Below are 26,683 nucleotides of genomic sequence, written 5' to 3' on the forward strand. Positions count from 1 at the left end.
CAATCTGCCTATGGAATATCACAAATGATGAGCGGAGAGAAACACAAGCAGTCTTTTTCCTTTTCCAGACAAGCTTTACTTGAAAAACAAGAATTGGAAAACCAAAACCATGTCATCACGACACAACACATCGGCAGCAGGTCGAGGAGGCAACATGGTAACACGGTTGCGGTTGATCACTTTTATTATTATTTTTTTTACTTCATGCTGACATCTTCAAGTGCAAACCAACATAACGGACGTTTAAAGCTTGAGGGTTATCAAAAGACACACTCACACACAAGAAATTGGGTTATCAAACATCTTGACCAGGGCGGACATGTTTTTTGAACATACTGGCAGTGTTAAGATCGCTTCCACAGCACAAAACAAGGTGACAAGCAATCCTTTCATCCCTTGCATTCAACATGTCATGACAAAACAACACGGCGCTATTTCCACATGCCCTCAGGTACTCAGCACTTGAGCAAACACGGTCTATGATCGTTAAAACCAGGGGAAGTTGAAAACAATAAAGCGCAGGAGCATTTTTGCCTCTCACATCTTTTTGCAAGACAGTTTTACACCAAACTTAACCATGCAGGATTTCCGGCGTCGTTGTTTTGCAAGGGAGGTAGAGGAAGTACAAAGAAGGACTCGGGCCACTCAGAAAAAAAGAATACACAAACACTTGAAGGTCAAAATTATGACCATTAATTATGAATAAAGTAATGTATCTATGAGAAAGTCAGACATTATCATTGAGTGTGAATGTGAAGAAAATAAAGTTGTAATTTGGAAAACAAAAAGATTCAAATAATTTGTGAAACGTCATAAAAGTTGTATATTTTTGATATTTAAATATTTTTTTAGACGAATAAATTAGTGAGGAACTGATTAGCAGGTCCGCTTCACATAACAAATGTGCAGGGTTCGTTCGGGAATTAGTGATCTAAAAAAATAAAAATGGCGTTGTTTACATTTGGTACAGTGCATTGTGGGAAGCGTGACATTAGATAGAAAGTTAAAGAAAAACTGTCAATAAACGTGGCTTTAAGGGAAAAAATGCATTTTAGGAGACATTTCCCCCCACACAAAACAGACAAGTTAGTATTATTGTCAAACTTGGAATGTATAGAGTGGCACATTTTGTAACTTCTTCCACAGCAAGAATTCGGTGGGGTGGGAGGGCATCATCTCGTTGACAACACTCAAAACATTTGGAGCACCACACATTTTGAAATTTTACAAAATAGAAACTCATGCCAAAACATGTCGCCGTCGTGTGCCAACATTGCGTATTACGATTGCATTCGTGGCAAATGAGAACTTGTGTCTTTTTTTTGCCGTGCGTGTTTGTACATGTTTAGACCAGCGTGCCTCCCACGGCAGACGCAATGATGATTCCCAGAACCACACAGCATATAATAATCATTATTTTCTTCTATTTGACCAAGAAGACAAAACGAGAGCATCCGGGACAGCAAGTAGGGAGCAAATGAAAACATGTTAGAAAACTTTAATAAGCAAACACAAGTGCTAATCTACTGCGCAGACGCAAAAGTATTGGGACTTCAATTCACTTCATATGTTGTCCATGACTATTATCCCACCAGCCTATGCGTCTTAGGCTGCCACCTGGTGGCCAACCGTGGAAAGGTTTTGCACAGATGTTGATCTTGATGATGAGCGTCCCGATACTTTTGCTCATACCATAAATTAAAAGTACAATAAGACTAAAAAAAAAAAGTGATTATTTGCATTTATTGCTGGAGTGTTTACAGTATAAAATCCATGCAAAGAATTTTCCATCTAAAAAGTTTGTTCTCTAGAAAGTTTGGTCATGCAACATGCAAAAGCTCTGCAGGAGTCATGCGTGTTACAGGTTTGTTGTAGGTGTGCGAATCAAGCAGTGGGAATTGTGTTATCTTTATAACGTTGTTCAAAATTGAAGGCTAATTATGTGTTGGCTCACTTTCCGAGCAAGCAGCACAAAGTCCATTTCAAACTCGGGGACAATAAAAAGGGGCCTGGTTACGTTGGTCCCGTGGGCTGGAATGTTGCGCAAGTGTCTTCTCGTGACCTAACTGAGGCCAACCGCCAGAGAAATTATGAGGATGCTCAAGCAAGCAGCGATACAGCCTCCTATTAGGAGGATCTTCTGTGTTGGGGAAAAATGGGGCGGGGCAGACAGGGGGAAATGGCGTGTCAGCAATGTTTCAGAGCAAATAGAGATGGATAGCGTGACAGGTGAGGTCAAATGGTGGGCCACCTTGCAAATTAGTACCTGGATAAATTATTAATTTTTTTTTTACCCAAGATGAGGGCAAATATAATTAAAAGTCAATTCCATCTGTAAAAGGGGGGAGTTTTTTGGTTTTTAAGAAACCACAGCACCCGAGGGAAAACAACCAATCAAAGAGCATTCTCAGGCACCTTCCTGTGTTGAGTTTGCATGTCCTCCCCCGCGCTTGTATTTCAGACAACAAGTCCACGTGGGTCCCTAATGACGTGTCCGACGGGTGTAAAGCTGCCATAGCTCGACACACATGCTCCACATGCAGAGCGTGAACTACGGCGTGCCGGCGCATGCACAACGTCACATCACACGACAACAACCACGCACGCCATATAATCGTCACGTCGACCGGGCGCTCGCCACTCACCCTCCGGGCTTTACTCTGGTATTTAACCGCCTTCTTAGTGTCCGAAACGGCCCTTTCCACATAGTCTACCGAGTGCTCCACATTGTATTCAATGCGGTCTATCATCTCTCCCTGGCAGAGGGTCGGCGGCGGGGGGAGGAAAAGAGGGGAGCGGATGTGTGCAGAATGGGGGAGGAGAGAGGGAAGAAAAGGGGAAGTTAGTTTCTGGTTTTGGGGGATTTTTCTCACCCGCCTGCTGGTCTTTTTAAACTTCTTGCATTTGGGGATGGTGTCTTTTGCTTCCTCCACATAGTTATGTGCCTCCCACACACTGCGCTCAATGTTGTTCACCAGCTCGCCCTGTATGACAAAAAACAGCCGTAACGGAATACAATGACTTAGAGACACTATGGAGAAAAAAAAAAAAAAAAAAAAGTTTCCATTCTGAGAGCTTCCTCTGTATTTTGTGTATTGAATGTGTATTGTGAGCCATCATATAACATTGTAACAAATAAGTCAATACGTTCACAAAACAAAGGGACAATACTGCATTTATATTTGAATCCAAGTCTCTATTAAATTATTCCAAGCAACAAGTTGAATGAACAAGAGTTTGCATTGACAGGGACGATTCCGCCAAGTGTAGAGAAGAAAAAGAAGTCAATTACCTTTGTGCGTTAGCTGGCTGCAGCGTTCTCTAGCGCTTTGTGCCAATGATGTGGAGACAAAGTGAAGGGGGGAAGAAAAAAAAAAAAAGGATAGAAACAGAATGTTTACAGTAAAAAGAGGGAGAGAACTATTGTGAAGCATTTCATGACAGGAGGGTTAGTTGATACGTTCAATAATTAAAATGAAAGCATTCATGCGAATTGGAGAAAACTTTAGCGCCCTCGCACGCATTTGTGAATTTGACACTGAGACGAGAACATGCCACACGTTCGCACCTGGCTCTCCACCAACATGGCCATGTCCATGAACATGTCGTGCAGTTCTCGGATACTGTTTTCTAATTTGATGATCTCGTTGTGCCTTGTCTCGATCTCGTTCATGGCCTGCTGGGTGATGTTGTCCATGATGATCTTAAAAAAAACAACAACACAATTTGACCTTTGTTGAGGTCAGGATTGACTTGACCACCTTTAATTTGGGTTACATGACTTACCCCTGACGTGAAGATAGCAGGATTGTCACTTTCCAGCATGCTTTCCAGCTCCTCATTAGTCGTATTTCTTCCAGCTAGGAAACACACAGTGAAAGAGGCTAACAAACCTGGAAAGTTATTTTGTGCTCAAACTCCATTTGGATTTCTCCTCTCTGTCTTCGTAATGATGATTAATTCCTCCACATCATTCAATTTGATTTAATTAACAGGAAATGTGTGAGTCTCTCCATTTTTTCTCTAGCCATCTGTCTGGACTACTTTTTAATATCCAATCGTGTGACTTAGAAATAATTGGTGTCGGAATTCAGGGCAGACATATCCGCAGGAGCCGCGCAAAAGAACAACTTGAAGCGTTTGAGTTCAACATGCTGCCGATAGCGACGCTTCTGTGTCAGTGTCTGGTCGTCGCTGTTAAAGTGCAGGGGAATCTCTCGAGCCCTCTAAAGTCTTCCAATTTGGCCAAGGTCCTTGGGAAAATTGCTCAACTAAAATGGAAACACAGTGTGCATTGCAAGATTGTAAGATTTCAAGGACCAACAAAGTGTGTGCTTTGCTTTTTCTTTTTTAAAACCTTAACAAGGAATTTTAAGAGAATATAGAGAAGTCTCAAAATTAAGGTAAAGTGAACTCATCTTTTCAAATGCCATCAATCTAATTCTCTTAAATTCCTTTGGGTGTGCACGTCTTGGCCACTAGAGGGCGGTATAATATAGATATTTACAGCAACGGACATTCGTAGCCAATCACAACTGCTTTGTAAACCTTTGTGATATTTGTCCGTTTTTTCCCAAATAAAGTAGATATTCATGTGAATAATATTATGTTTGTCTCCTTATGTTGATCCACATAAGTAACATACCAATTTCTCAATTACTCAAGCATCAATGCTAGTTTTGTTAGCCAGTCTGGATTTGTTTTCATTGAGTCTTAGCATGAAGCTAGGGGAGATTTCATGTTTCATTTTACAGTAAACTCCAACTTGCAGTGTCAAGAAACAAATTGAAGCACTGTTTTTATTCTAACCTCACTTTAAAAAGTTGCTATACAAAATAAAGTTCGACTCAGCTCTGGTCAAGCTTGGGAAACCATTTGATAATTCCAGCGTGTCTTCAAACGCATCATCAGCGAGGTCATTGCACCTCTAACACCTTGACGGCCCTCCATAGACGTGTCCTCCTTTCTAAGTCCGGATAGCTCTTAGCTCAGCTACCTTCAGGTATTCTCCTGGGCTCTATTGTGAGAAAGCAACTCGCAGCCAATCAGGATCATCACCAGTGGCATTCTATTCATAATAAACTTTTTTTTGAGGTGGCAATAAATCTTGCATGTCATTGCCATTTCCACATCGGGCGAGTCACAGCTTGAGTCGAAGGACGGCGCAAGTGAGTCATGACCAATAGTAACAATGACAACACACACACAACCTTTATGATGTGATCCCTCATCTCGTATCCATAACCTTCCGCTCGCTTCCTCACCTTTAATCTTTGTCACGTCACTCAGCGGGGTTAACCAAAAATAAAATTGCTCCACAATTGCACACACTCCCACTAGCCCCATGTCCACTCCACATTACTCTCATATCCCTGCAAAGGCTCTGAGGGAGGCTGTTATTTGTTACCATGGCGACTCAAAGCCTCTACAGCCAAATGTCGAGCCTCGCAGGACCGGCTCCATCAGTTATCGTTGATATATTATTCATGCATTTCATACCTGTATTATCTACATGTGCTTCTTTTCAAATATCTGTTCGTTAAAGCCTTGTCAAACAGTTACAAAGTACATGGGTGCTATTTTCTAGCCAGTCTATGGCGATTTGCCTTTTCTTTTAGCATCAAGCTAATTGAATTTGACAGAGCTCTGCTGAAACGACTATTACTGGAGTTTACAGTTGTTGGGGACCTTCTCTGCCTTTTTTTTTTTTGGTTGCTTTTAATCTCGCTGCATCTCTGCCTTGCTTCGAAATTTGTACTATAGCGGAGTGTGGTGGGTTTACCATCTTACCCTTTTATTCTGAAGAAGTTTTTTTTTTTTTTTTTTAGGTAATTCTTAAATCTCCCCTGACGTTTCTATTCTACGTCCATGTCTAATCCCTTCCCTTGCTACAGGTGAGCTCAACCAAGATCCCTCGTGGCTCCACAAGCTGACAAATCAAATCAAAAGGATCCGTCGGTGCTTAAGGAAAGGAAAGGAGAATCGGATCAGCCTGCGTCGTCTTACTCCAGCGTATATTCATTCCGTCTGCCTTGTTTGACAACGCGCCGTCTTTGCGAGATAACAGGTGGCCCTCACACAATTCAACCTGGCTGCGCCACATTGGCAGATGGCACGAGAGAAATGTTTACCTCTCTGTTAGGTGTGAGGGGGTGGGCTTTTTAGCATGAGCTATATATAACATAGAAAAGCTTCATCACGGTGGTGTAAGGTGACAAAAATGTCTCTACTCACTGATCTCCAGCTGCCTCTGAATGCGACCTTTGCAGCGCTCCCTGTAGTCCGACTGGGTGGCGTTGTACTCGGACATCACCTCCACAAACTTGCGTGACAATGTTGAGTGCTAGGACCACATAGAGGGACATATTGATATCTAATTAGTAGAGACCATAATTAGACATTGGAAAAAAAATGAGAATAGAAATACTATTTTGTTTGTTCTCTTGGAAATGACATTTTTAATATCAGTGACATTATTGTGAAAATTATGGTGATGATGTTGTGTCTTCTTTCAAAACGTCACACACAATATGTATATCTTACCTGTGTCTTGCGTATCCTCAAATCGGCCGACGACCTGTTCTGACTTTCTTCCTGCTCGATAGTGTGCAAAATGCCTGAAACACAAAAAGACACCCATGAGAAATGTCTTACTTCTTAAATGTCTTCAATTTAATTTCTTAAGAATCCTTATACCCAAAAAAATTGATTGATTGCAGGATTGAACTCACTCTTTAATTTGGAGCGCACTTTGTTGGCCAGTTTTTTGATGTCCGCCATTAGATCTTCTAATTCGGCCTTTGTTTCTGAGGAGAAATGGACAAATGTGACTCAGAGACACAGTAAAAACACTTGCACAGACATGAAACCAATCCAAGTGTAACAACAGGCCTTCGGCTTCAACTTAACAAAGACGACAAAAAAAACAAAAAAAAACTCTGGCTCCAATGTGATGACGGATTTTGTCTCATCTTGGAATGGCACACAAACAGAGCTACACAAATCAACCATCTCGTTTCCCCATGCTCCATCCCATTCAACACTCTTCTGAAATTTAAACTCGCAAAAACAGATTCCACCTGACTTCAGCTTTTAGGAGCGCGGCGTCGAGTTTAACTCAAGGCAGAGGAGTAATAGCAACCAACGCTTAGAAAAGTGGCCACAATTCGGTGGCCACTCGAGGGCAAAAATACGCTCCCACAATGGCGGAAATGGCTCCGCTGTAAATACGATAAATGCTTACATTGCGTCCGGTTAGATTCGGACTGCATTTTGGAAAAGAACGGCTAGATTACTGTAAATGTTAACCATAAAACATTCTCAAATTATATACAAAGATAACTGGAAGGCTGGGAATAATGGCTCTGACGCACACAACAAACGACCCTGGAGCATTAATTGCCATTTGTAAGAAGGTAATTTATCATCTTGATGACAAAAAAAGCCACATCTCCATATGATAATGAGTCACAGGAAAGTGGTAAACATGAAAAACGACCTTTACAAGTTTCTCGAGTGTCAATTTGCCGACAGACTACTCTCACAGTCATTTGCATCTTCCAATTAATTGAAAGTTTACATTTTACAAGCAGAGGCTGAATATAACGACAGATGATGAGTCCTGACCTCTTGTCAAAATGTCTACCATGATTGGTTCGAGTTCATGCGAGATCCTAATGAGAAATGGGACAGTATATGGATGGAATTGTCTGGCACCTTTCAAACGATCCCCAACAACACAAAGGATGAGAAAAAAAAAATTCAAACAAAAAACGAAATGAAACCTAATAAGAAAATATTGGAATTGCCAATACACTTGACAATATTGGAGAACAATTATGGTTGACAAAATAAATGAGAAAAAAATTGATAAAAAATGCTGTGAAGAAAAGGGGTTCAGAAGATGAAAAAAATAAAAAAGAAAAAAATAATTAAAACTAAAAAAAATTGGAAATTGTATAGCATCTTTAAAAACACTCAAATAATTCACCAATTAAAGGAGTTGGGCTTGTGGCGACCAGCAGAGTATTTGTTCAAGATGTTTTTCAACTTTTCAACAAACTCACAGGGGTGTAAGGTTATGGATGAGTGTAACCATAGAAACCCTTCATGAGGTCAGCGGAGTCACAGTCAGAGTCAAAATAGAAAGCAGCCATGTTTGTGTGTGTGTGTGTGTGTGTGTGTGTGTGTGTGTGTGTGTGTGTGTGTGTGTGTGTGTTAGCCAGTCAGATTAGACCCGGTTGCCAAACCTGCTCCATCAAGTGTCCATCGAGCCTTGTAATTGGCCGTGGCAAAGAAAAGAAGAGCGCACTCGCTGATGAATCAGTACAAGTGCGAGGAAGGCAAATTAGAGGGCAAAACTGAGGAATCAATTGAGCTGTGGCTTCACACTTCATCCCTCTCCCTGACGCCCTCGAAGGGAATCTTCAGGTCACGCTTGTTGCCGCCATTAATACTGCGTTGCCATGGCGACACGCACAGCCGGGCCTCTCACCAGCTTCAGATTGTTTCCAAAGTGGCAGAAGAGGGAGGAAGGGGAAGAATGAGAGTCGAAGGGGAGGCGGGCGGCGTGAGCACGAGAGACAAAATTAAGTGAACTAGGGAAAGGTTTCCCACTGTGATGGAGATGGAGACGACACACAGCGGCGCAAACATTTGATTTATATTTCTCGGATAAGCGAGCGCCCTAACAAGCATGGCGTGCTTAGATAAATTTGGTGCGGAACAATCGAAGGTTTCATATTAGCGGTTTAATATTAAGCAATGTGATTCATCTGCTTTATAAATAAATAAAAAAAATATCTTGGGATGACTAGTTATGATTTAGCGCTCTGTAAACAACTAAACTGAAGAAAGATGCAGTATTTACATCATTAGTCTCTTCTCTCTCGGTCCCACTTGTGCAATTTACTAACATGACCTCCAGATGGCATAACAGTCAGGCACCACTTGTGAAAACACTTAGCAGGAACAATTGCACTGGTGCTCCACACAATTCAACAATGTACCGTTTTACACTTACTGGAATTACTCAGTCATCTTTTTTTTCCCCACTGTTACTTAATGGTAAATGAGAGTCAAGTAGATAAAGCAGATAAACATCAGCTTTTTATCGGATAGCTTCACTATCAATACCCTTCCTTCCTTCCGAGAAGAAACAGTCCATCAGCTGTGATTGTCAACCTTGAGTCAGGGCACCGTGACCTAAATAAATTCCTTGGCTGTAACGCCGCTTAATTTGCTACTTTTCCGATGGGGTATTATCTTGGTCCTCCGTTTCTTCTCTGTCAATCTATGACTAGTCCTTTGTGTGTTTACCCTGCTTATTGACCAGGCTTTTTTTGAAGGCTGACCTCATCTGTTGGTTTTCGCTTTGCGACGGGGATCGGGGTCGGATCGGAGAAGAGACATCAAATCGATCGGATGGGGAAAAACAGTTTGATGACCCAAAGGGAAATGATTACTGAACACTCAAGCGCCATTAGAGACGATTTTACTGGTGTAAAATATCAAACATAATGAGCACAGTTCATGTGAGTGAACTTTTCGGCGCTGTCCGCCAAATAGGCTCTCAGCCTGCCTGAAGGAATGTCGATTTTTAGCAGCCATTACCTTGACTGGGCATGAGGTTATAAATAGCACAGTGATACATCAACTCAAGCTGCAAAGGAATAATAACTTACCAGTAAAAAATATTAATTTTTCAAATGATCACTTCGACAACTTTCCTAGTAAACATAATGAGCTATTTTTAGAATACTACAATTTGTACTTCATATTTTCATTTATCACTTCATTTTTAGGTGTGTTAGGCAGCATTTCAAAAGGTATTGAAAAGATCAATTTAAAATTGTTTTCGGGTCTTTACTTCCTCATACACGAACTTCCCCGTCTCCGACAAAGGCCAAATGAAATCCAGTCTCACCCTGTTTGCAGCATATCAACTTTAATATTAAAAATTCAATCCGATACATTCCGATGCTTTTTAATCTCTGGCAAATCTCGCCAGACCAAGCAGAATTTTGTCCTGTTTGTGTAGGATCTAATTATATTCAGTTCCCTCGCATCCAGGTGGATCTGCGTGAAACCTGACCTTACGCTAGCTATTAAAACGCTAGACGCTAGCTCGCTGTTTTCACAGACAAATGTTCAGGCTTTGACCGAGAGCGCTCTGTTTACTCTATTAAAATCTTAATAGAAAGCGCAGGCTGCTATCACTTTGCCATTTCAGCACTTATAATCTCTCCTGTAGCAATTTATACACCCACATCTCACTTCAAAATAGCCATCACATTATTATTATTAGCTGTATTGACAAAATGCTAATTGGTGCGCCTGGTGAAAAGAAAACAAAACTGTTTAAAGCCAACTGGAAAAAGTAACACTGTACACTGTGCCTGTACAGTTAATAAAGCCTTTATGGCGGCAACGGGATCAATTATTCAGCGCCGTTTCTTAAGTTAGCGCAAGTCGTGCGCTCAAATTTGCTTTATTTCCGCATCTCTACACACCCAAGAGACATTTCATAAACCAACACTACAAGGTCAAACTTTTCAAGAGTCAATCCGTTCATCTTTATTTTTTGAACGGACCAAAATATTTTTGGGTTTATTTTTTATTTAAACCACTAGTTTTGAGTCGCTTGGGAAATTGATGCTATCATAGGGTGGCTACATAATTTAGCATGACGTGTCACTGTTAATTTAAAATCCTCCGGCTGTGCGTCACTTGCCTGATCGAAGGCCGTTTTTAAGCGGCCGCTGAAACGATCGAGGGCCGCAAAAGTGATTCACACGAGTGTTAATGACTCAGCGTGTTCTCACTTCCATTAGATACATTTACAAGTCAAAGTGACTTTACGTGTCCTCCACATGACCGCTTGAAGGGTAGTATGGCTTGTTGAACGTTTAGTTGTTGATTAGCTTCTTAACCAAAAACTATTTAGTAAGACACAGATTGAGGATTAGCTTTTTTTTCCCGGCTCTACTATTTTTATGCAATATAGGAAAATATTCCAGCCAAAACGGGAAGGAGGGGGATGCTACACATCATCAGTGTTTATTACAATTTGTGTGTTTAGTGAGCTTAGTTAAAAAAAAATCATAAAGTGAGGATTAATCATTTTATTAAAATCATTTACATCAGGGATGGGCTACTGGTAAGCGGCAATAACAGCCTAAGAGGTTAATTTTTAATATTCCGTCAATAAAGGTTGGTAAATATTGAATATAACGTCTTCACAAACCCACCACACAATCGCCACTTTGTTTCTGTGGAAGGTGTTGGGAGTGTTGGCATGCAACCTTCAGGGGGTGGCAGTTGCTTTCAGCCCCCCCAGCAAAAGACTGCAATTAAAACCGTGTATCTCCCGAGCTGTTGAGTTGATGACTCAGGAGCGAAGCGGAGCGGCAGTGTTTAGAAAGTGGGGGCAGTTAAATAATCGTGATTGGGTAAACACACTGAAATGTTGCAGTGGTGGACCAAATTGTTGTTTATTTGGACTTTATTTTTTATATATATATATAGTATGAACTACCACACTGCATACACTTAAGTATGAAAATAAAGAAAACAATAGAAGTCTAATTGTCCTCTTACATCACCCTGTGTGAAATCCCAGAGTGTGTGTTTATTTGCGGACTCTCATTTTCTGGAAGGCAGCAGTTGCGATTTGGCACAAGACACAATGTGAAATAATGCAAGAGAATAAAATTCCCCATATTCACGTTTGAATGCAACACAAAAATGATTTGCATCGTAATTGCAATGGATTTTGAACAGCTGGAATCACAGACGGAGCTGTGGGGGGGCTGCAGGGGCAATGCCCCCCTGAAATATGCTTGGAAAAGGGAAAAGGTGCCGGGCTAGATAATTGACTTATGGGTATTTAAAAAATGTGGGGGTATTTATTTAATATAAAGAATGTTTCACGGCATTTTTACTGTAGAATTTTGGGGTAGTTTCTATTTTTTTGTGGTTATTTTTTGGTTCATCCTTGCCCCCCCCACCCTGCTACCTACCACACAGCATATTTTCCTTTAAACTTCAGAAAAATTCAAAACCTCCTCAAGGTTTTTCCTACACAGTCATATCTCTCCTCAAAGGCTGTCTTTTATTAAACTTCTCAACTCTCTCCCGGGGGAAGTTGAGTGAGAAGACCGCTGACCCTTCTCTGGCAAACCCAATCATCAATAACTTCTGACCTTTTGTGAGAGAATCCATCGCCTGTCACATTATCAGTCATGGTAATGAGAAAGAGAGGTGGACAAGGCCAATAATCCCCAATATCAAAACAGTATATAACGCAATTAAGTGGCTGGAAATGAGACTTCGGTCATGTCGCTAAAAATATAGCACAAGTTAGCTTCTGCCAAGAAATGACACAAGTCCGTGTGTGTGTGTGTGTGTGTGTGTGTGTGTGTGCATATGCATTAATTCAGTATGTGCAAATGAATTGTAATTAGCATTTCAGTCATAGGACACTGTGGGGGGGGGGCAGTGAAGGAGAGTGAAGGACGAGGTCCTGAGGTCATGACGCCAAACTTGGCGGGGGGGGGGGGGGGGGGGGGCGGGGCATGCAATTAACCAAGAGATAAACCGAAACGTTCAACACCCTATAATGCCAATTATTATACAGTCACTTGACATATGCATATGAGATTCTTATGAGATTCTTATGAGATTCGATTCAAGAGCCATTTAAAAATGTATGTCATTTTTTTTTTTAAATAAACAGCTAAACATTGCATGATAATAAATGTAACCCACTGAGCATCCGAGAAATGGCGTACATGTCATGCCTGTGGTATCGACGTTTAGTATCGGTGCACTTTTTCCGAATAGTGGAACTTGGAACTCCATACAAGAAGGTCAGAGAAAAGATTCAATTTGGTTTGAATCTTCTTCTATACTATGACTCAACGGATCTATAAAAAGGTGATTTACCGCTCGAGTGAAAAAAGCCTCCATGTCACGATCCCTCTTTCATGCCGTGGCATGGCTTCTAATAATGAAAAGGATTCTCTCTCTCTCCCGACTGCTAAGACGCCTGGCATTCAGAGCTGGATCCATGTCATACTTGCTCCTTTTCTGCCTCGCTGGCCTTCTGACAGGGTGATGAGGCTGACATATTACATGTCAGGAAGTTATTGGTGAAACACAATGGTAAGTTACATTAGAGGCAGTAAAATGGCCAACGCGATTCAGGGCCGGGCGGTCTATTCAGCGGACAGTAACGAACAATCCTGACATTGACATTAGCTACTGATTGATGTAATAGCACACGCGTACGCACACACACACAACATTGATCGGTATCTTAGATGAAACACGGTGCAGATGTGGATGTTGAGACGCACGCGGACTTGTTAAAGAAGCCTCGTCTGTCTCACACCTGCACCTAGGAAGAGGATCGATGTTCTCCTCAGGCAGGTAGGGCGGTGAGGGATCAAGGGGAAGGTAGGTCAATGAGGTTTTTGGGAAGCAGCTCTTTTTTTTTTTTTTTTTTTTTTTTTTTAGATGGAGAGTCCGAATCTATAGCTTGGCGAGAATGAGAAAGTGTGAGAAAAGACGAAAAGGGGGGATGATTACGACTGATAATGAACATGTGGGAAGGAACAGGACGAGCTGTTGTCCTTGGAGGCTCAACAGGAGCATCAAATTGTTTCCCATTTACAAAAATGTCCACAGACAAAAGAAAGTGGTGGCAGCACACAGCTTGGATAGCGGCCAACTTTCTAAAGCCAATTAACGCCATATCTTTGTTCATTTTGCCAGCGAGGATGCGTGACAGGCACAGTTGAATGCTCTTCCACAAAATGGCCATGAAAATATTGAACTAAATGAGACTTGATTTCACACCGAATATGTCAATTCTGATGATTATAATTATTACACTGCATATTTTGTGACATTTTTTTCCGCGTTGTATCAAATAAATTATGTCTTGACAAAAACAATCATTTCGAGCGTGGGAAATGTAATCAGCTTAATGCAACATGGATTAGGCTTAAAATGATACGGCATTAGGTTAGGAGCTCCAGTCTCGGGAGACTGAATCCCTCGCAGGGAAAGTCAGTGGCGAGGAGGCGATGGCAGACAGATGATGTGGGATGACAGCTGATGTCAAGCTAATGCTAGCGGCGGTCAAACGCAGGCTGGTGTTCGCGATCACTTTCTCGCCACCGTATCGTAAATTAGATGTTTTGGAATGCTGGTCGAATGTGTACTAGTCAGTATAAAGTGCTCTCAATAATGGTCACAAGAAAATCAAATATACCCCAATCAATCAATTAATTAATAATAATAATAATAAGGAAATTAGCTAGAAATATGGACAACTACACCGGAATTAGAAAAATACAAAACCAAAAATAACACACTGCTGTGGTAGACAAATTCATGAAACACTCCAAGAAAAATTTGCCTTACTCTCATCAGGGTTTGGTGATGCAAGGATGGCACTGTGTTTCCTCTTCACCTCCTCAACTTTTTCCGCCAGTGACTCGATGAATCCTCGGATTTCCTCCACCTGTTGGAAAAGAGCGAAATCGAGATTGAAATGATGTTCGATACACATCGAGGCATGAGGAGCCATTAATTACAAAACTCAAATTTGTCTTTATCGTATTAGGCTTAGATGAAAATATGTTGATGGGGGAAAAAAACATGTGCCAGGAATTAATGGAACCTTCGTTTGTGTGCAAACTGCATTTGCATTTCAGTCCACAGTTAATTTGTTGAAAGCCCAATTAGAGCATGCAAAAATCCAATCCAATTGACAAATTCCAATTAAATATAACCACTCACATAGTCTGGTTTATTTCGTTTCAATTGGAGAAAATAAAAATGAAATATATCCTACTGATGAATTGTATGAGTGCCAATAAAAATGCAGCAGTTGATTTGACGGAAGTCGAAATAAATATGCGTGGTCAAAATCGAATATGAAACGAAAACATTTTGTGATCCCGACACAAAATTAGCGATGACAGTTAACTAAAATGCCATGTTGACTGCGACAGGCCCAACGCGCTGCGTTTCCTTTTTGACTCATCACCGTATCTCACAAAGAGCATCAGATGAGTATTATCAGCGGGGTCAGTGGATTCATCCGCAGCTCGGGAAATTCACTCTGCATTTTTTTTTTTATTCCATCACACAGCTGCTTGCATAAATCACCAGTGCAATTTAAAATTTGCTTCATTCTACCTGTCATTTCCCTTTTCTTTACCAAATCACTGCATTCTTTTATCATTTCTGCATCTGAGAAAGGTTTGTTGTGCTTGGGGCAAATCCACACCATAAGAAGTGAGCAGCACTTTTTAGATGAGACAATAATCCTACTTGCACTTCAGGGATTTTGTGCATGACTGAGAATTTTTCATTCTATTCTTCTTTGACTTGCCAATTTTCACTGGCCACTTTTCCATTAACTACCAATTTGGAACATGCCATTTTCTTATAATATAGGTTCTTCTCCTTGCAGCTAGTATTGTCGGTGAAAGTAAAAATTGGACTTGCAGCAGCGAACTCAGTGACCCGGTGGCAGACAGACTGCGTAACGTTGCCATTGGGACGAGACTCGATCTGACCCAACTAAAACGGGTTTCAATTCAGGACTTCCTGCCACGTAATGCATTAAGGTCAAATAATGACACGATTGACTCATTTATGTCACCTGTACACACGTATTTCAATTTTTGAAAGCGTCTCCTGTCTGTGATCGTATCAAGCTAACGTTAGCTGTTAATCAAAAGGCTAAGGATGGTATAAGGCAGAATTGGTCTTCAAATGACAAAATTTGAGGTTGTAGTCTAGCGGAAAGTCCGCACCCCTCGTGAGCTTGTCAAATTGAGTTCCGAATGATTGACAGGCTAATCTCCAATCGCGACAGTGCTATTTGCTGATTGACAGGTGAATCCACCAATCATGACAGCGCCATTCCCAGCGTGCGCTAGCTAACCATAACTAGATAATTCCCCATTTTATTTTTGATGCCAAAATATGAAACTGACAACAATCAAGTATTCTGAGTCATTCTGTCTCAAGTTCAAGTCAAGTTAAGTCAAGAATCGAAGACAAAATGACTCTGAGGCCGGCTAGATTTCCTAATGACAGTCAATTAGCCAAAGAAGTGAAGCTAGTCCTGCAGCTCGTCACAAAATGGAGGAGCAACAGGCCCAGGTACCAAATGCACGGGCCGACACCGCCAAATATGTCGTTATCCCTTGAATTAGCTGCTGATTGGATTCCCCCCCCCCCCCCTTCAAATAACATAATTGACTAGGAAAGGCCATTGGGGAGAAAGCTCGCCTCGCTGACGCAAGCGTTTAATAGGCAACAAACGGCGAGCGTTTGACGGGAAGGTGATGTGAGCAAGCCAGGATGAAAGCACTCCAAGCTGTCTCACTTTCCCGACCACGTGTCGGTGAGTCACGGTGCGGCTCTCATAAGACAACAAGAGCGAATTTCATTAGTGTGGGTGCAAAACAACATCAGACGTGGATGCAAAGTGCACACATGCAGAAATGGAACAAACACACCGATTCACTTCAGAGTTTTCCGAGATCCGCCGCCGCCACGTTTCCCGCGCCGTCGTCCAATCCCAGCTAATGAAGTCACGGGAGCTAACAATTATTATTTTGTTTAGTTTTAGTACGCTTAGTAATGAGTGATTGGACGGCTCGGGGCGGCAGCGAGTCTTGCATCTGTTCTCTTCACACTTGCATCATCAGTTTAGAGCGCCGCTTGTAGCGAGAACAGAAGCCAAATCGATACTAGACGACGGCGCTTAAGTGCTAATCACAATATGACGAGTATATGCAAATGAGGCTTGATAAATTCCGCTGTGCAATTCAGAGTCTTACATTTACTGTTTTGTCTTAAATTGATCATAATTTGACAGTGACAGAGAGAAAATCAAGCATGAATAAAGGCCGTTAGCATGAGCTAAGAATTGGTTTGAACAGTGGATTGAGATCACCCCCCAAAAAAATATTAATAAATTGAAACGTTTCAAAGAGGCTTCATAGGCGCACTGTTGGATATTGCCGCCTTCAGATGACGCCAGCGGCACGGTCAAAATTGTGGCGTCAACACACCACATGTAGAATGCTTTCATCGCGGCCCGTGTCGGATGCTGCGCCTGCTACCGAATGATAGCGAGGAGGGGAAAGAATTAATTACAGCCAACATCTGCGGCCCCTGTCAGCTTTGCTACAAGTCACGGCGCCCAGGTCCAACTTGCCATCCTCAAAGTAGCAGGAGGAGGGGCAGTGTCAAAGCAAAATGCTTGGATGCTAACAGTGTTGTACGTGGATGCTAACGTGTAACACGAACTCTAATAAGGTGGATGGCTGTTGTGAAAAGGTTTTATCCAAGTCAAATGACGTTGTTTATTCACACAAAAAGTTGTCTTGTGTCAAATGAAAAGACGGCTTAACGAAAAAATAAAAAAAAACATTCCGTATTACTGTAGCTGGGTCAGCGGTAATAAAGCTAGCACATGTAAAATGGATGCTAATGCTCGCGCGGAGGACGTTGTTCCAGGTGTGAGGTGAAGGACAGAGGGCTGCGGTAATCTGCTTTGGCCCTCCACTTAAAAGCTTAATTAACACACACAGTCAGGGTGAGAAGCTTGATGACTCTCTCTCCGCCACCGTGACCTTCATCCCGTCTCCATCACTGCCTGCCGTTATTACCTCGACCCGACGTCTAGCAGCGGCGCGCCAGGCCCTCGTTTTTCTACATCACCGTCATTATTAGAAAAAGTCTCCCGCTTGGAGGCAACCTGCCTTCTCACTCGAAGGGGGCTTTACATCGAAAGTGAAATTCCGGACAAATAGCGAGACGAATGTCAGAGGAACACAAAAAAAAATGTGCAAAGGAAATGTGAGGGGGACTAAATAATGGCAGCAATCTCATTTTGATTGCAGCCTTCATCGCAGTTATTCCAATAGGGGGTGGAAAAGGAAAGGCAGAATTTTTTTTGGATTTTCAAACTCAAGTCGCGCTTTTGAGAGAGCGACAAATTACCGATGTCTTCATGCACTCCTCTTTGTTTGCGGCTTTATTCATGTACTTCACTTTGTTATTTATACAGTGGTAGCCTGAGATACAATTGCAGAATTTCTTCTTTCACGATGCTTATTCAAATCATCTTTCTCCATCGAAAATAAAACAAATGCTATTAAATTTGTTCCGGCCTTTCAAAACTAAATTGCAAAGTGATTTTTAAATGAGAAAATAGCATCAGGAATGACACCCTTAAATCGAATGATGTACTTGAGACTCAGCTCCTCTATTGGCTTCTCAGTACGACCGTAACATTACTAATTCATCGCAGAGGATAAAGAATATACACCTTCTGCGTAAGAGCTTGGAAAATTGTCTTTGTCCGTAAGTGCTCAATACAGATGATAGAGCTGCTTTTGAGATGTGTGTTATTGTGTGTTGTCTCTCTTGCTTGGCATGCATCACCCCACCCACATACTGAATGCATGAGTTGGGGAAAAAAAAAAATAGCAATTTGGCGTTAAATGTTTCCACAGGCGGGCAGATTGCTTGCCTTGTTGTCCGTTCGTACGCTCACATGCTGTGTTTTGAGTCACACGCTGCAATGAAACATGTTTCCAAGTCTGCCGCGTGCAACGGCGACATTAAAAATATGTTTTTTTTTCCAAAGGCGATGTTTTTTTAGCGACGTGAAAGGGGGACTGAATATTAGAAACACCTCTCACACGATAAACCACAACAATAGATTTTCTGAAATGTCCAGCGAGTGAAAGGTGTGCTCGTATGTGCGCACTTGAAGCACAAAGGTCAGACCATGCCTCTGGTGACTCTGTTCACGTGACACACACACACACACACACACACACACACACAGACACACACTTTTTCTTTTTTTTTAATGGAGGCACCTGCAGATGACGGTGGAGCTTTGAAAAGTATTAATTGTCTCATGCGCTTTCATGCTTCCCAGCCAGGCACGGAGCTTTGTAGCTGGCTTTGCAATGCTGATTTTATAACTTCAAAGTTAAACAACCATTATAGACACAATGCTCGTAAAGCAGAAGGTCCTCAACCAGTGGTCCGTGGCCTGGTACTGGTTTGTGGGCTGTTTTGTGAGTCCACAGAGAGACAGAATTTTCCATTTCATTCATTCATTCATTCATTTATTTATTTTTTTATTACATTTTTTTACTTACTGCGCAAGGAACACGGTGCATTCAGGGTCCTTTCACTATGCTGAGAACTCAGTACAATATTTATTTTACTTACAATTATTACATTCTACTAAGATTGTGAAAAGCAAAAATCTAATTCATGATTAAATTTTAATGAAGCGCCTAAATTTTAATTCTCGAATGTATTTTTTGGGGTCCGTTGTATGACTTCCAGCGACCCAACTCATTCTTTAGAAGCAATTCAATTTAGTTTCAGTTCCCCTCATAGGCTACAGAAAGATGACATACTGTACTAATAACACAGTAAAAACTTCTTCAGCTGTCTTGTTTGGGTTGAATTTGTGCCGCAGTTCACAGTGGGAATCACATGTAGCCGGCCATTAAAAAGAGATTACAGGGCACAATTTACAGTAGGTCTCCGAGCAAGATGTCGAGCAATGAAATCATCCAGCATGTCACTGATGATTCGCGGCAGGTCTTCATGCCTCTCCGGGGAGGCGACGCCAGCTCGGAACCGGAATGAGCCGCTTCCCTAACCGGCATTACGACGTTCGATTCGTGTTCGTGACACACGTGCAGGACGTGTACAAGAAAAAAACACTCCCAGATGCCAACGTACTTTACATGCAGTTGGGCCTAATTGTCAAGTGGAAGAAGAAAGCGCTGCTGTCCAATCAATAATCATTTGGAACTCAAATCCAAAAAGCCACCGGCAACAAGGGAAATAGCAATAAATCAGGCTATTTGCAGAGACGTTGCTAACGTGAAAGCGCCAAAGTCAAATATTCCTCACAGCATGGAAGAGTCTGGTTGATTAGTACACAATAAGCAAAACAATGTGCCACTGTAATTTATTTGACTTGATTTGTACTATTTATCGTTCTACCTGTAAAATGGTGTGACTGTCTATTTTGTAAAAATGTGAAGCCATTCTCTGTAAAACCTCCTAGACTCTGTTTGACCACTAGGGGGCACTGTGTAAAATAAGTGCTGAATAGCATCTAGTGGAGATACACAATTCGCAAAGTTAAATATTTATATTACTTTAGAAATAAAGCGAGTCAAAAATAACTACAAGACTCGAGAATAACAAGTTCTAAAATGAAGTGTGACAGGACAACTGATTCACGTGATATGTACGACGCCACGGGGCTCGAAACAGCGTGCTTGCCAGATGGCTCCAGGGGGAAGGGGGGGGGGTAATTTGCATAATTTGCAGGTGGTTAAAAATGTTATATTACCTTGACGTATCATCACACAGCTGCAATGGAAGGTTGGTGAAGTAGTATCGGTGTGTAGTATCGGAATCAGTGCAATACACAGAAATCATTCAGAAAATAGTGTCGTGATTGCAAAAGATGCCCAGATGCCATTTTACTATTGGGGGATCAACTTAGTTGATGAATGTTACAATTAAAACGAAAGATCACAAAAGGCAAAACTGTATGAAGGAGAAATAAAAACTCACTTGCTCAAAGAATTCATCCATAAATCCTTTGTCCATTCCTACGGCCACTTCATCCTCCTCTTCCGTCGTCTCCTTCCCCTGTAGACGACAACAAATTGTTTTTATTTATTTGACTTGAATTAAAATGCAATTTACAAGTAAAGCAACTCATCCATTCATTGACCTTTCTCATCAATGCGACACACGAGTAGTGAGCATTTAGATTCCGAGCGCTCTTATCCACACATCTGGAGCCCATCCATCTATTTTTATTAGCGTTAATTGAGTCTTCATTAAACCTAACAGCCGTGTTTTTGAAATATGGGGCGAGTCAATTCATAGAACAAAATTTAATGTGAACAATATTATGCAATCATGGGAAACTGTCACATCAGTTGAAAACATACCTCTCCCCATTAAATGAAAACAAAAAGTCTAATAAATTTGATGCACCGCAAAGAAATGTTACTTGCAAATTTGAATAAATAGATAAATAAAAAAACATCTATACATGTTGAGACTAGCATGCTGCATTTAAAAGAAATGAAAGGAACCGCTTTAATTGGCCATGACTAAAGTCTGCTGTGATCACTCCCACGGCGGCGCAGCCCACCCACTGGCACACAAACAGAGCCCTGGAAAAATGTTGATTTTCAAATACGTCCATATGTCTTATTTTGGAACCGAGACAACATGCTTTAGAAGCAGAAGAGAAAATGCAAGGCGGCACTGAACAGACGTTCCCACGAGGAAGGAACCTGCAGTTGTGTGTTCTTCCTCCGCACCGAGAGAAAAGATACCTTTGCACTGCCTCTGCTTTGAGTGGTGAGGAGGAGGAGAAGAAGACTAAGTAGGGACCCCCCGAAAAGCCCCCCCCCCCCCGAGCCTCATCATCAACTCCAGCGCTCCTGCTGAGCCTCAAAGAAGCTGGAGGAGGACATCAGCTCTGCCCTCTTGATTCCGCCTCGGGGATTTTAGTGACCACACGCTTGCTACATGCTCCAAGCTAAAGACGGGCAAGGTCAGACACATGGCGCGACGTGTTCACGGGCAGTCGATGAGGCCTGAGTGATCGTAATAACTTTTTCCCGAAGCAGGTGAATGGATGGGCAGATATTTTCTCATCCTCCTTTTGCACATTCGAGTTCCCTGCATCTTTGCGTTCCAGCCAGAGCGAAACGACATCTCCTGCATTAGACATGACTCAAATCTATGTCAGCCGCGTTGAGAGCGCAGGCAGATTTATGATCATAATAAGGCAAAAGCAACATTCATTATGTATGTTTGCTCACGCACTCACATGTTGAAAGTCTGATCATGAATTGTTTCCCCAGGAAGGCAAAAATAAAAGAATACATTATTAGTAAAGCATGCTCCGGAGTGGAAGTACTGACACTTGTGCACGTTGCAATTCCACAACAAGTCATCTTTTGAAAACCATTGTAGTATGTTTCTCAAGGAAGAAGAGAGCAAATCTGACTCAAGTCAAATAAGATGCAAGACAAGGCCTGCCTGCAGCGAGGAGGCAACAAGCAAGATGAGGAAGAATCATGTGGGTGGCACAAGAGATGAAGCACAGCAACACCACGCCAGTGTGTGTGTGTGTGTGTGTGTGTGTGTGTGTGTGTGTGTGTGTGTGTGTGTGTGTGTGTGTGTGTCCTCTCCCTGACAATCGCCCTCAATGTCCTCCCGTCTTAATCGTCTTTTCGCTCTCCATCCTCCAGATTTGATAACCTCTGGAGAAGCATTACAGCAGCAGTCCCACACAGCAACCTTCTCCTTTTTGCTGCTCCTCACCACCATCCAAAAATTCCCTCACTCCTTCCAAATTTCATAACGTTCCTCATCAGCGGTTGGAGCACAGTTGAAAAGTACAGTCAATTCGCTCGCTATTCGCCGACATCCCAAGAAGACGTCTCAAGGTTGTGGCGAGTCGCTATAAAGATCCAATTTCATCGTCCTTCCCCCTCTTACATCTCATCCTGACCTTCAACGGCCTCATCAGCAAAGTAACGGAGAATAAAAAAAAGGATGAATACAATCTGCAGCCGATGTAAAGTTAGATTATGACTTAGAAAACGACTGGCGGCCTCAAAGAAAATCAATTCAGAACGCAGACTCAAAATATCAACATCAGCTGCCAATTCTCGCTAAGATAACTTCATCCTCCCACCGCGGTGAGCCAGCCTGTCATCGGAGCGCACGTTTATTCTCATTTTGGCTCGTTAAAGCGTAATTAGCCGACGGGTATGGATATTAAAACAATTAGGGTGGTGTTCGCGGTCATGCTCGCCAAGGAAGCCGCTGCTGATCAATTTTTAGTTTGCAAGTCACGCTTTGGATCTTATTAGTGTCATTTTAGGAAATCTCTTCATCAGCAGTAAACCCAAGTCAAATGCGAGCTATAATCGCAAAGAAACAGACGCGACAAAGCGACTTGAAGAAAACACGTTAGCGAGCGCGCCTTTTTTCACACCTCGGCTAAGTCAGGTGTTTCGTAGCCGGCGCTCAGTGGACCGTGCGCTCGCCGAGCAGTCAGTAAATACGAACTATCCGTGCAAATGTCATTTGCAAATGCAGACCTTTAGGTGGGCTGCCGCATCGCTCTCATTTCACGTTATTTCATGGCTCATTGATGTAATTATGCAACCTATAACGGTTGATGAATAATGGATTGAAGGTTTAAGGAGATAATATAAGATAGGGATCCCCCCCCCCCCCATTGGTGGGGCCTTCTTGTTAAATGCTTATTGGTGTTGGTTCCTTACCATGGCAACCCAGTTGGGGTTACAGAAGGTCAGACATTTTTGTCATTGTATGTGTGACTCCACAGGTAGCTAGCTAGTTGTAGCGCTAGTTAGCTGCTACAACACAATGTGGATGGATTTAAAATGGGACCAAAAGCAAAGAAAAAAAAAAAAACATTCTGGAATCTAACATTGGCTTTGATATGTATACAGTGAGGGATCTTTATGGCTAAAGTCCATCCATCCATTTTCTGTACCGCTTTGTCCCCACGGGGGTCGCGTTATGGCTTAAGTAAGCTAGTTTAATTAAAAAAGAAAAACGCGGGTTGTCATGTCGGTATACGCTTGGAAAGGAATTTTCAGGTGTGAGTCCAAGCGCTAGTTTAAGACTCCTATTGAAAATATAGATCTAGTTTCTAAAAATACACATCTGTTTGGGTAAGGCCAAAGCCACACACAGACAGGTTCAAGAGTATGCGCGTCACGTCCACGCTATTAGTTAATGTGTCACTCCGACTCCAAACAAGCAGTGACAATGAGTATACAAGACGAGCTGCCTGAGCTAACAGTGACAACAAGGCCGGACACAGCAGGCAGGAAACAAAAAGTCCACTCGACAGCCTTCCGATAAATCACTTACTGGTAGAAAAAAAAAAAGCGCAATAACGGAGGAAGTCTTCAAGCCTCGAGAAAAATGTGCTGGAGAATTAGATGATATGAAAATGACGAGGAAATGATTTGTTCCAGGTGTGGCGTTAATATCAAAGGGAAAATAAATATCGATATTTTTAAAAGTGATAACCGCATGACTGATCCCTTCGGTGAAATTTCTATCGAGCTCATCAACTTGGGTTTGATCGGCCTGATAAAAACTGACACCATCTGTCACTGAACCACCGACGGGGCCAAGCGGGAACGAGTCCAGGTTGACGGCGCGTCATGGACTCAGTTAGCGAGACTGGCAGGTGTGTAGTTAAGTCCAGAAGGACCACGGTGGCAAAGAGGCCGCGTTCTCCGACAAAAAAAAGCAAATTGTCCTGCCATTGTGGCACACTCGCATGGATTAACAAATGAGAAAACCAAACTGTCAGTCAGATGTCTACTTTCAAATAGGTGTTTAAAAAAAATTCAACTTCAGCTTTGGACTCCAGCTGTGACAATACAGTATACAGTAGATCAGCAAAAGCAAGGCTCGGGCTATTTCTGTCTCTCTCTGCGGTACTGTTAGTGCATCTTTTCAACAATGTGAAGAGGCAGCAAGACACGCCTCTTTAAACCAGACACACACCAAGCAGGGTTGGCAGAACAGCGTTGACTCCCTGGAGACCAATTCATAGCAAGATCTTCTGAAAACTGCACAGCCGTAAATTGGTTCCCTCTCCCTCGCCAGCTTAACTGCCAATTACGCAGATCTGACAATGGCCACTTTACCACACACATGTGCGCAAACATACGCACACACGACTTAAACAGAAGGATTCCAGTGGATGCTGACAGTTATTATTTGTTATTATTATTCTATTTAGGTTAGAGCAAGCATGGTCAAAGCGCAGTTTTTTTTATTTATTTATTTATAAATTAAACACAGTCTATAGCGTTACCTGTGTGAGACTCACACTTATAAAGTCACGATTTATTTGTGTCATTTTTGGGGGGGGCAGCTTTCTAGGTCAAATTTTTACAACTTCATTTGGACTTTTCAGGGTTTTTTTTAGCCAATATATACAAATCAGATGTTTGGCCGGCCGATATTTTTTATCTTGAGTTGTGATGAAACGCTTGTCTCAACCCTGCAAAATACAACCAATAAAATTGTCACTTTTGAGGGAAAAGACACATTTATAGTTCTGGCATGTTCATTCCGTCATAAAATAAGAAGAAAATCTTTTGCATCGCAATCTCGAACTGACGAAGGCAAATCGTTCAACTTTGAAATGAACCTTATCGCCCCCCCCTCCCCTCCCTGTATATCTCGACACTAATCGAATCGTCTTTTCTTGGAAAGATGCTCACTCTTGCTAATTACACCTTATTTGAATGGAAATTGGTTACAATGAGCGTCATCGTGACGTTTCACTACAGTAACGACTTCTGTATGCCGTTACACGCCCTAAATTTCAATAGTATTGAATAAAAAAAAATAAAAAAATAAAAACTCTTGGTCATACTGTATGTTGTAATTGCCTTCGGGGAGGGCGCTAGTGAGACTTAGCGAGGGCATTTAACAGGTGAAATGGGCGGCGTGGGACCAATTCTCCAGCGTAATTGCGCGGATCGATGAAACCGCGAACTAGCGCGCAGACGGAGTGATTAAATCATAGGTGGTCTACTTTGGCCGAGGGTGGAGCGAGAAACGGAAGTGCCATTTCAACTCTCGAGCGATGGCTCAAATGATATCAAAGAGAACAAAACAAGTGGAAATGTTGACAATTGTGCGCCTGCTTCTCGTGTGGTCACAACTGTTGCACCGCAATCGCACCTTCGTTGAGCTCTCGTTACTTTTTACGCGCGGTCAAACCCTTCTCAAACAAAAAACAAACAAAAAAACCGTTTAAAAACAACAGACAACTTACATGTCGAAGTTCTTGCATGCGGTCCTTCATTGTGGATTTTTAGGGGCTGGTGGTGATGATGGAGCCGATGTGGACACGCCAACAAAAAGCGGGTTGATGGTGCGCGTCAAGCGGCTTCACGAGGAAGCGATGCTCTCCCCTTTTCCTCACAAACCCTCCCTTTCTTTTTTCTTTTTTTTTTGCCTCCACTCTCGCGGTTCCGATGACGGGCTGATTGGACCGACGCCGTTAACCCATTCCTCGCTCGCCAACTTCCTCCTCAATGGCGTCTAAGCGACTGGGATTTAGGGAGAACCTGTTGCGTTGAAGTGTAAAAATTCACGAGGGAGAAGATCGGGAGGGAGAGACACAGGAGAGAGAGTTGGGGGGGAACTCTGGTGGGGTCCTGGAATTGGGTTCAGATTGAATATCGATCGAAGGCTCTATGAGATAACGCCCAGGTGGGTTTGTTTTGCATTGTTTGCCGGTGCACAGCGCCCCCTGTGAGGCCACTACAGGCACAGCAATTCTTCATCTCATCATTTATTCGTCATCCATTTCGTAATTTGTACACCGGGTTGCAGGCGAGTTGGAGTCTTTCCTAGTTAGACCAGATAAGTGGGGAGGACACCCTGGACGGGTTGCCAGCCAGTCACAGAGCACAAAGACGCAACGAACCACGGGTGTCAAAGACGTGCTGATCGCGGGTCTGCCCTAAAAATAGCTCACCGGTGACGTATGTGTTTA

At 42.3% G+C, this 26,683-nt stretch overlaps 1 protein-coding gene across 6 annotated transcripts; it reads right to left on the reverse strand.

Annotated features, from left to right (window-relative positions):
* Window positions 1–166: 166 nt before the first annotated feature.
* stx1a (syntaxin 1A (brain)) lies at window positions 167–26,679 on the reverse strand. Of its 6 annotated transcripts, none has more exons than XM_085916614.1 (10): window positions 25,958–26,679; window positions 20,659–20,736; window positions 14,431–14,530; window positions 6,732–6,806; window positions 6,544–6,617; window positions 6,235–6,343; window positions 3,787–3,860; window positions 3,569–3,703; window positions 2,874–2,984; window positions 167–2,140 (listed from the first exon to the last, which is right to left on the reverse strand). In XM_085916614.1, the coding sequence occupies exons 1-10, from the start codon at window positions 25,985–25,987 to the stop codon at window positions 2,063–2,065; spliced, it is 864 nt and encodes a 287-aa protein (XP_085772740.1). In that variant the 5' UTR covers window positions 25,988–26,679; the 3' UTR covers window positions 167–2,062. The 6 variants fall into 6 exon arrangements, 5 of the variants coding, with proteins under 5 accessions (XP_085772740.1, XP_085772743.1, XP_085772741.1 ...); XM_085916617.1 differs by having other exon boundaries at window positions 2,646–2,984; XM_085916616.1 differs by lacking the exon at window positions 167–2,140 and adding an exon at window positions 3,293–3,321 and having other exon boundaries at window positions 2,838–2,984.
* Window positions 26,680–26,683: the final 4 nt, after the last annotated feature.

The sequence above is a fragment of the Syngnathus leptorhynchus genome, chromosome 7, assembly GCF_054491065.1.
Source record: "Syngnathus leptorhynchus isolate UIUO chromosome 7, UIUO_Slep, whole genome shotgun sequence".
In the NCBI taxonomy this organism is placed as follows: domain Eukaryota; kingdom Metazoa; phylum Chordata; class Actinopteri; order Syngnathiformes; family Syngnathidae; genus Syngnathus; species Syngnathus leptorhynchus.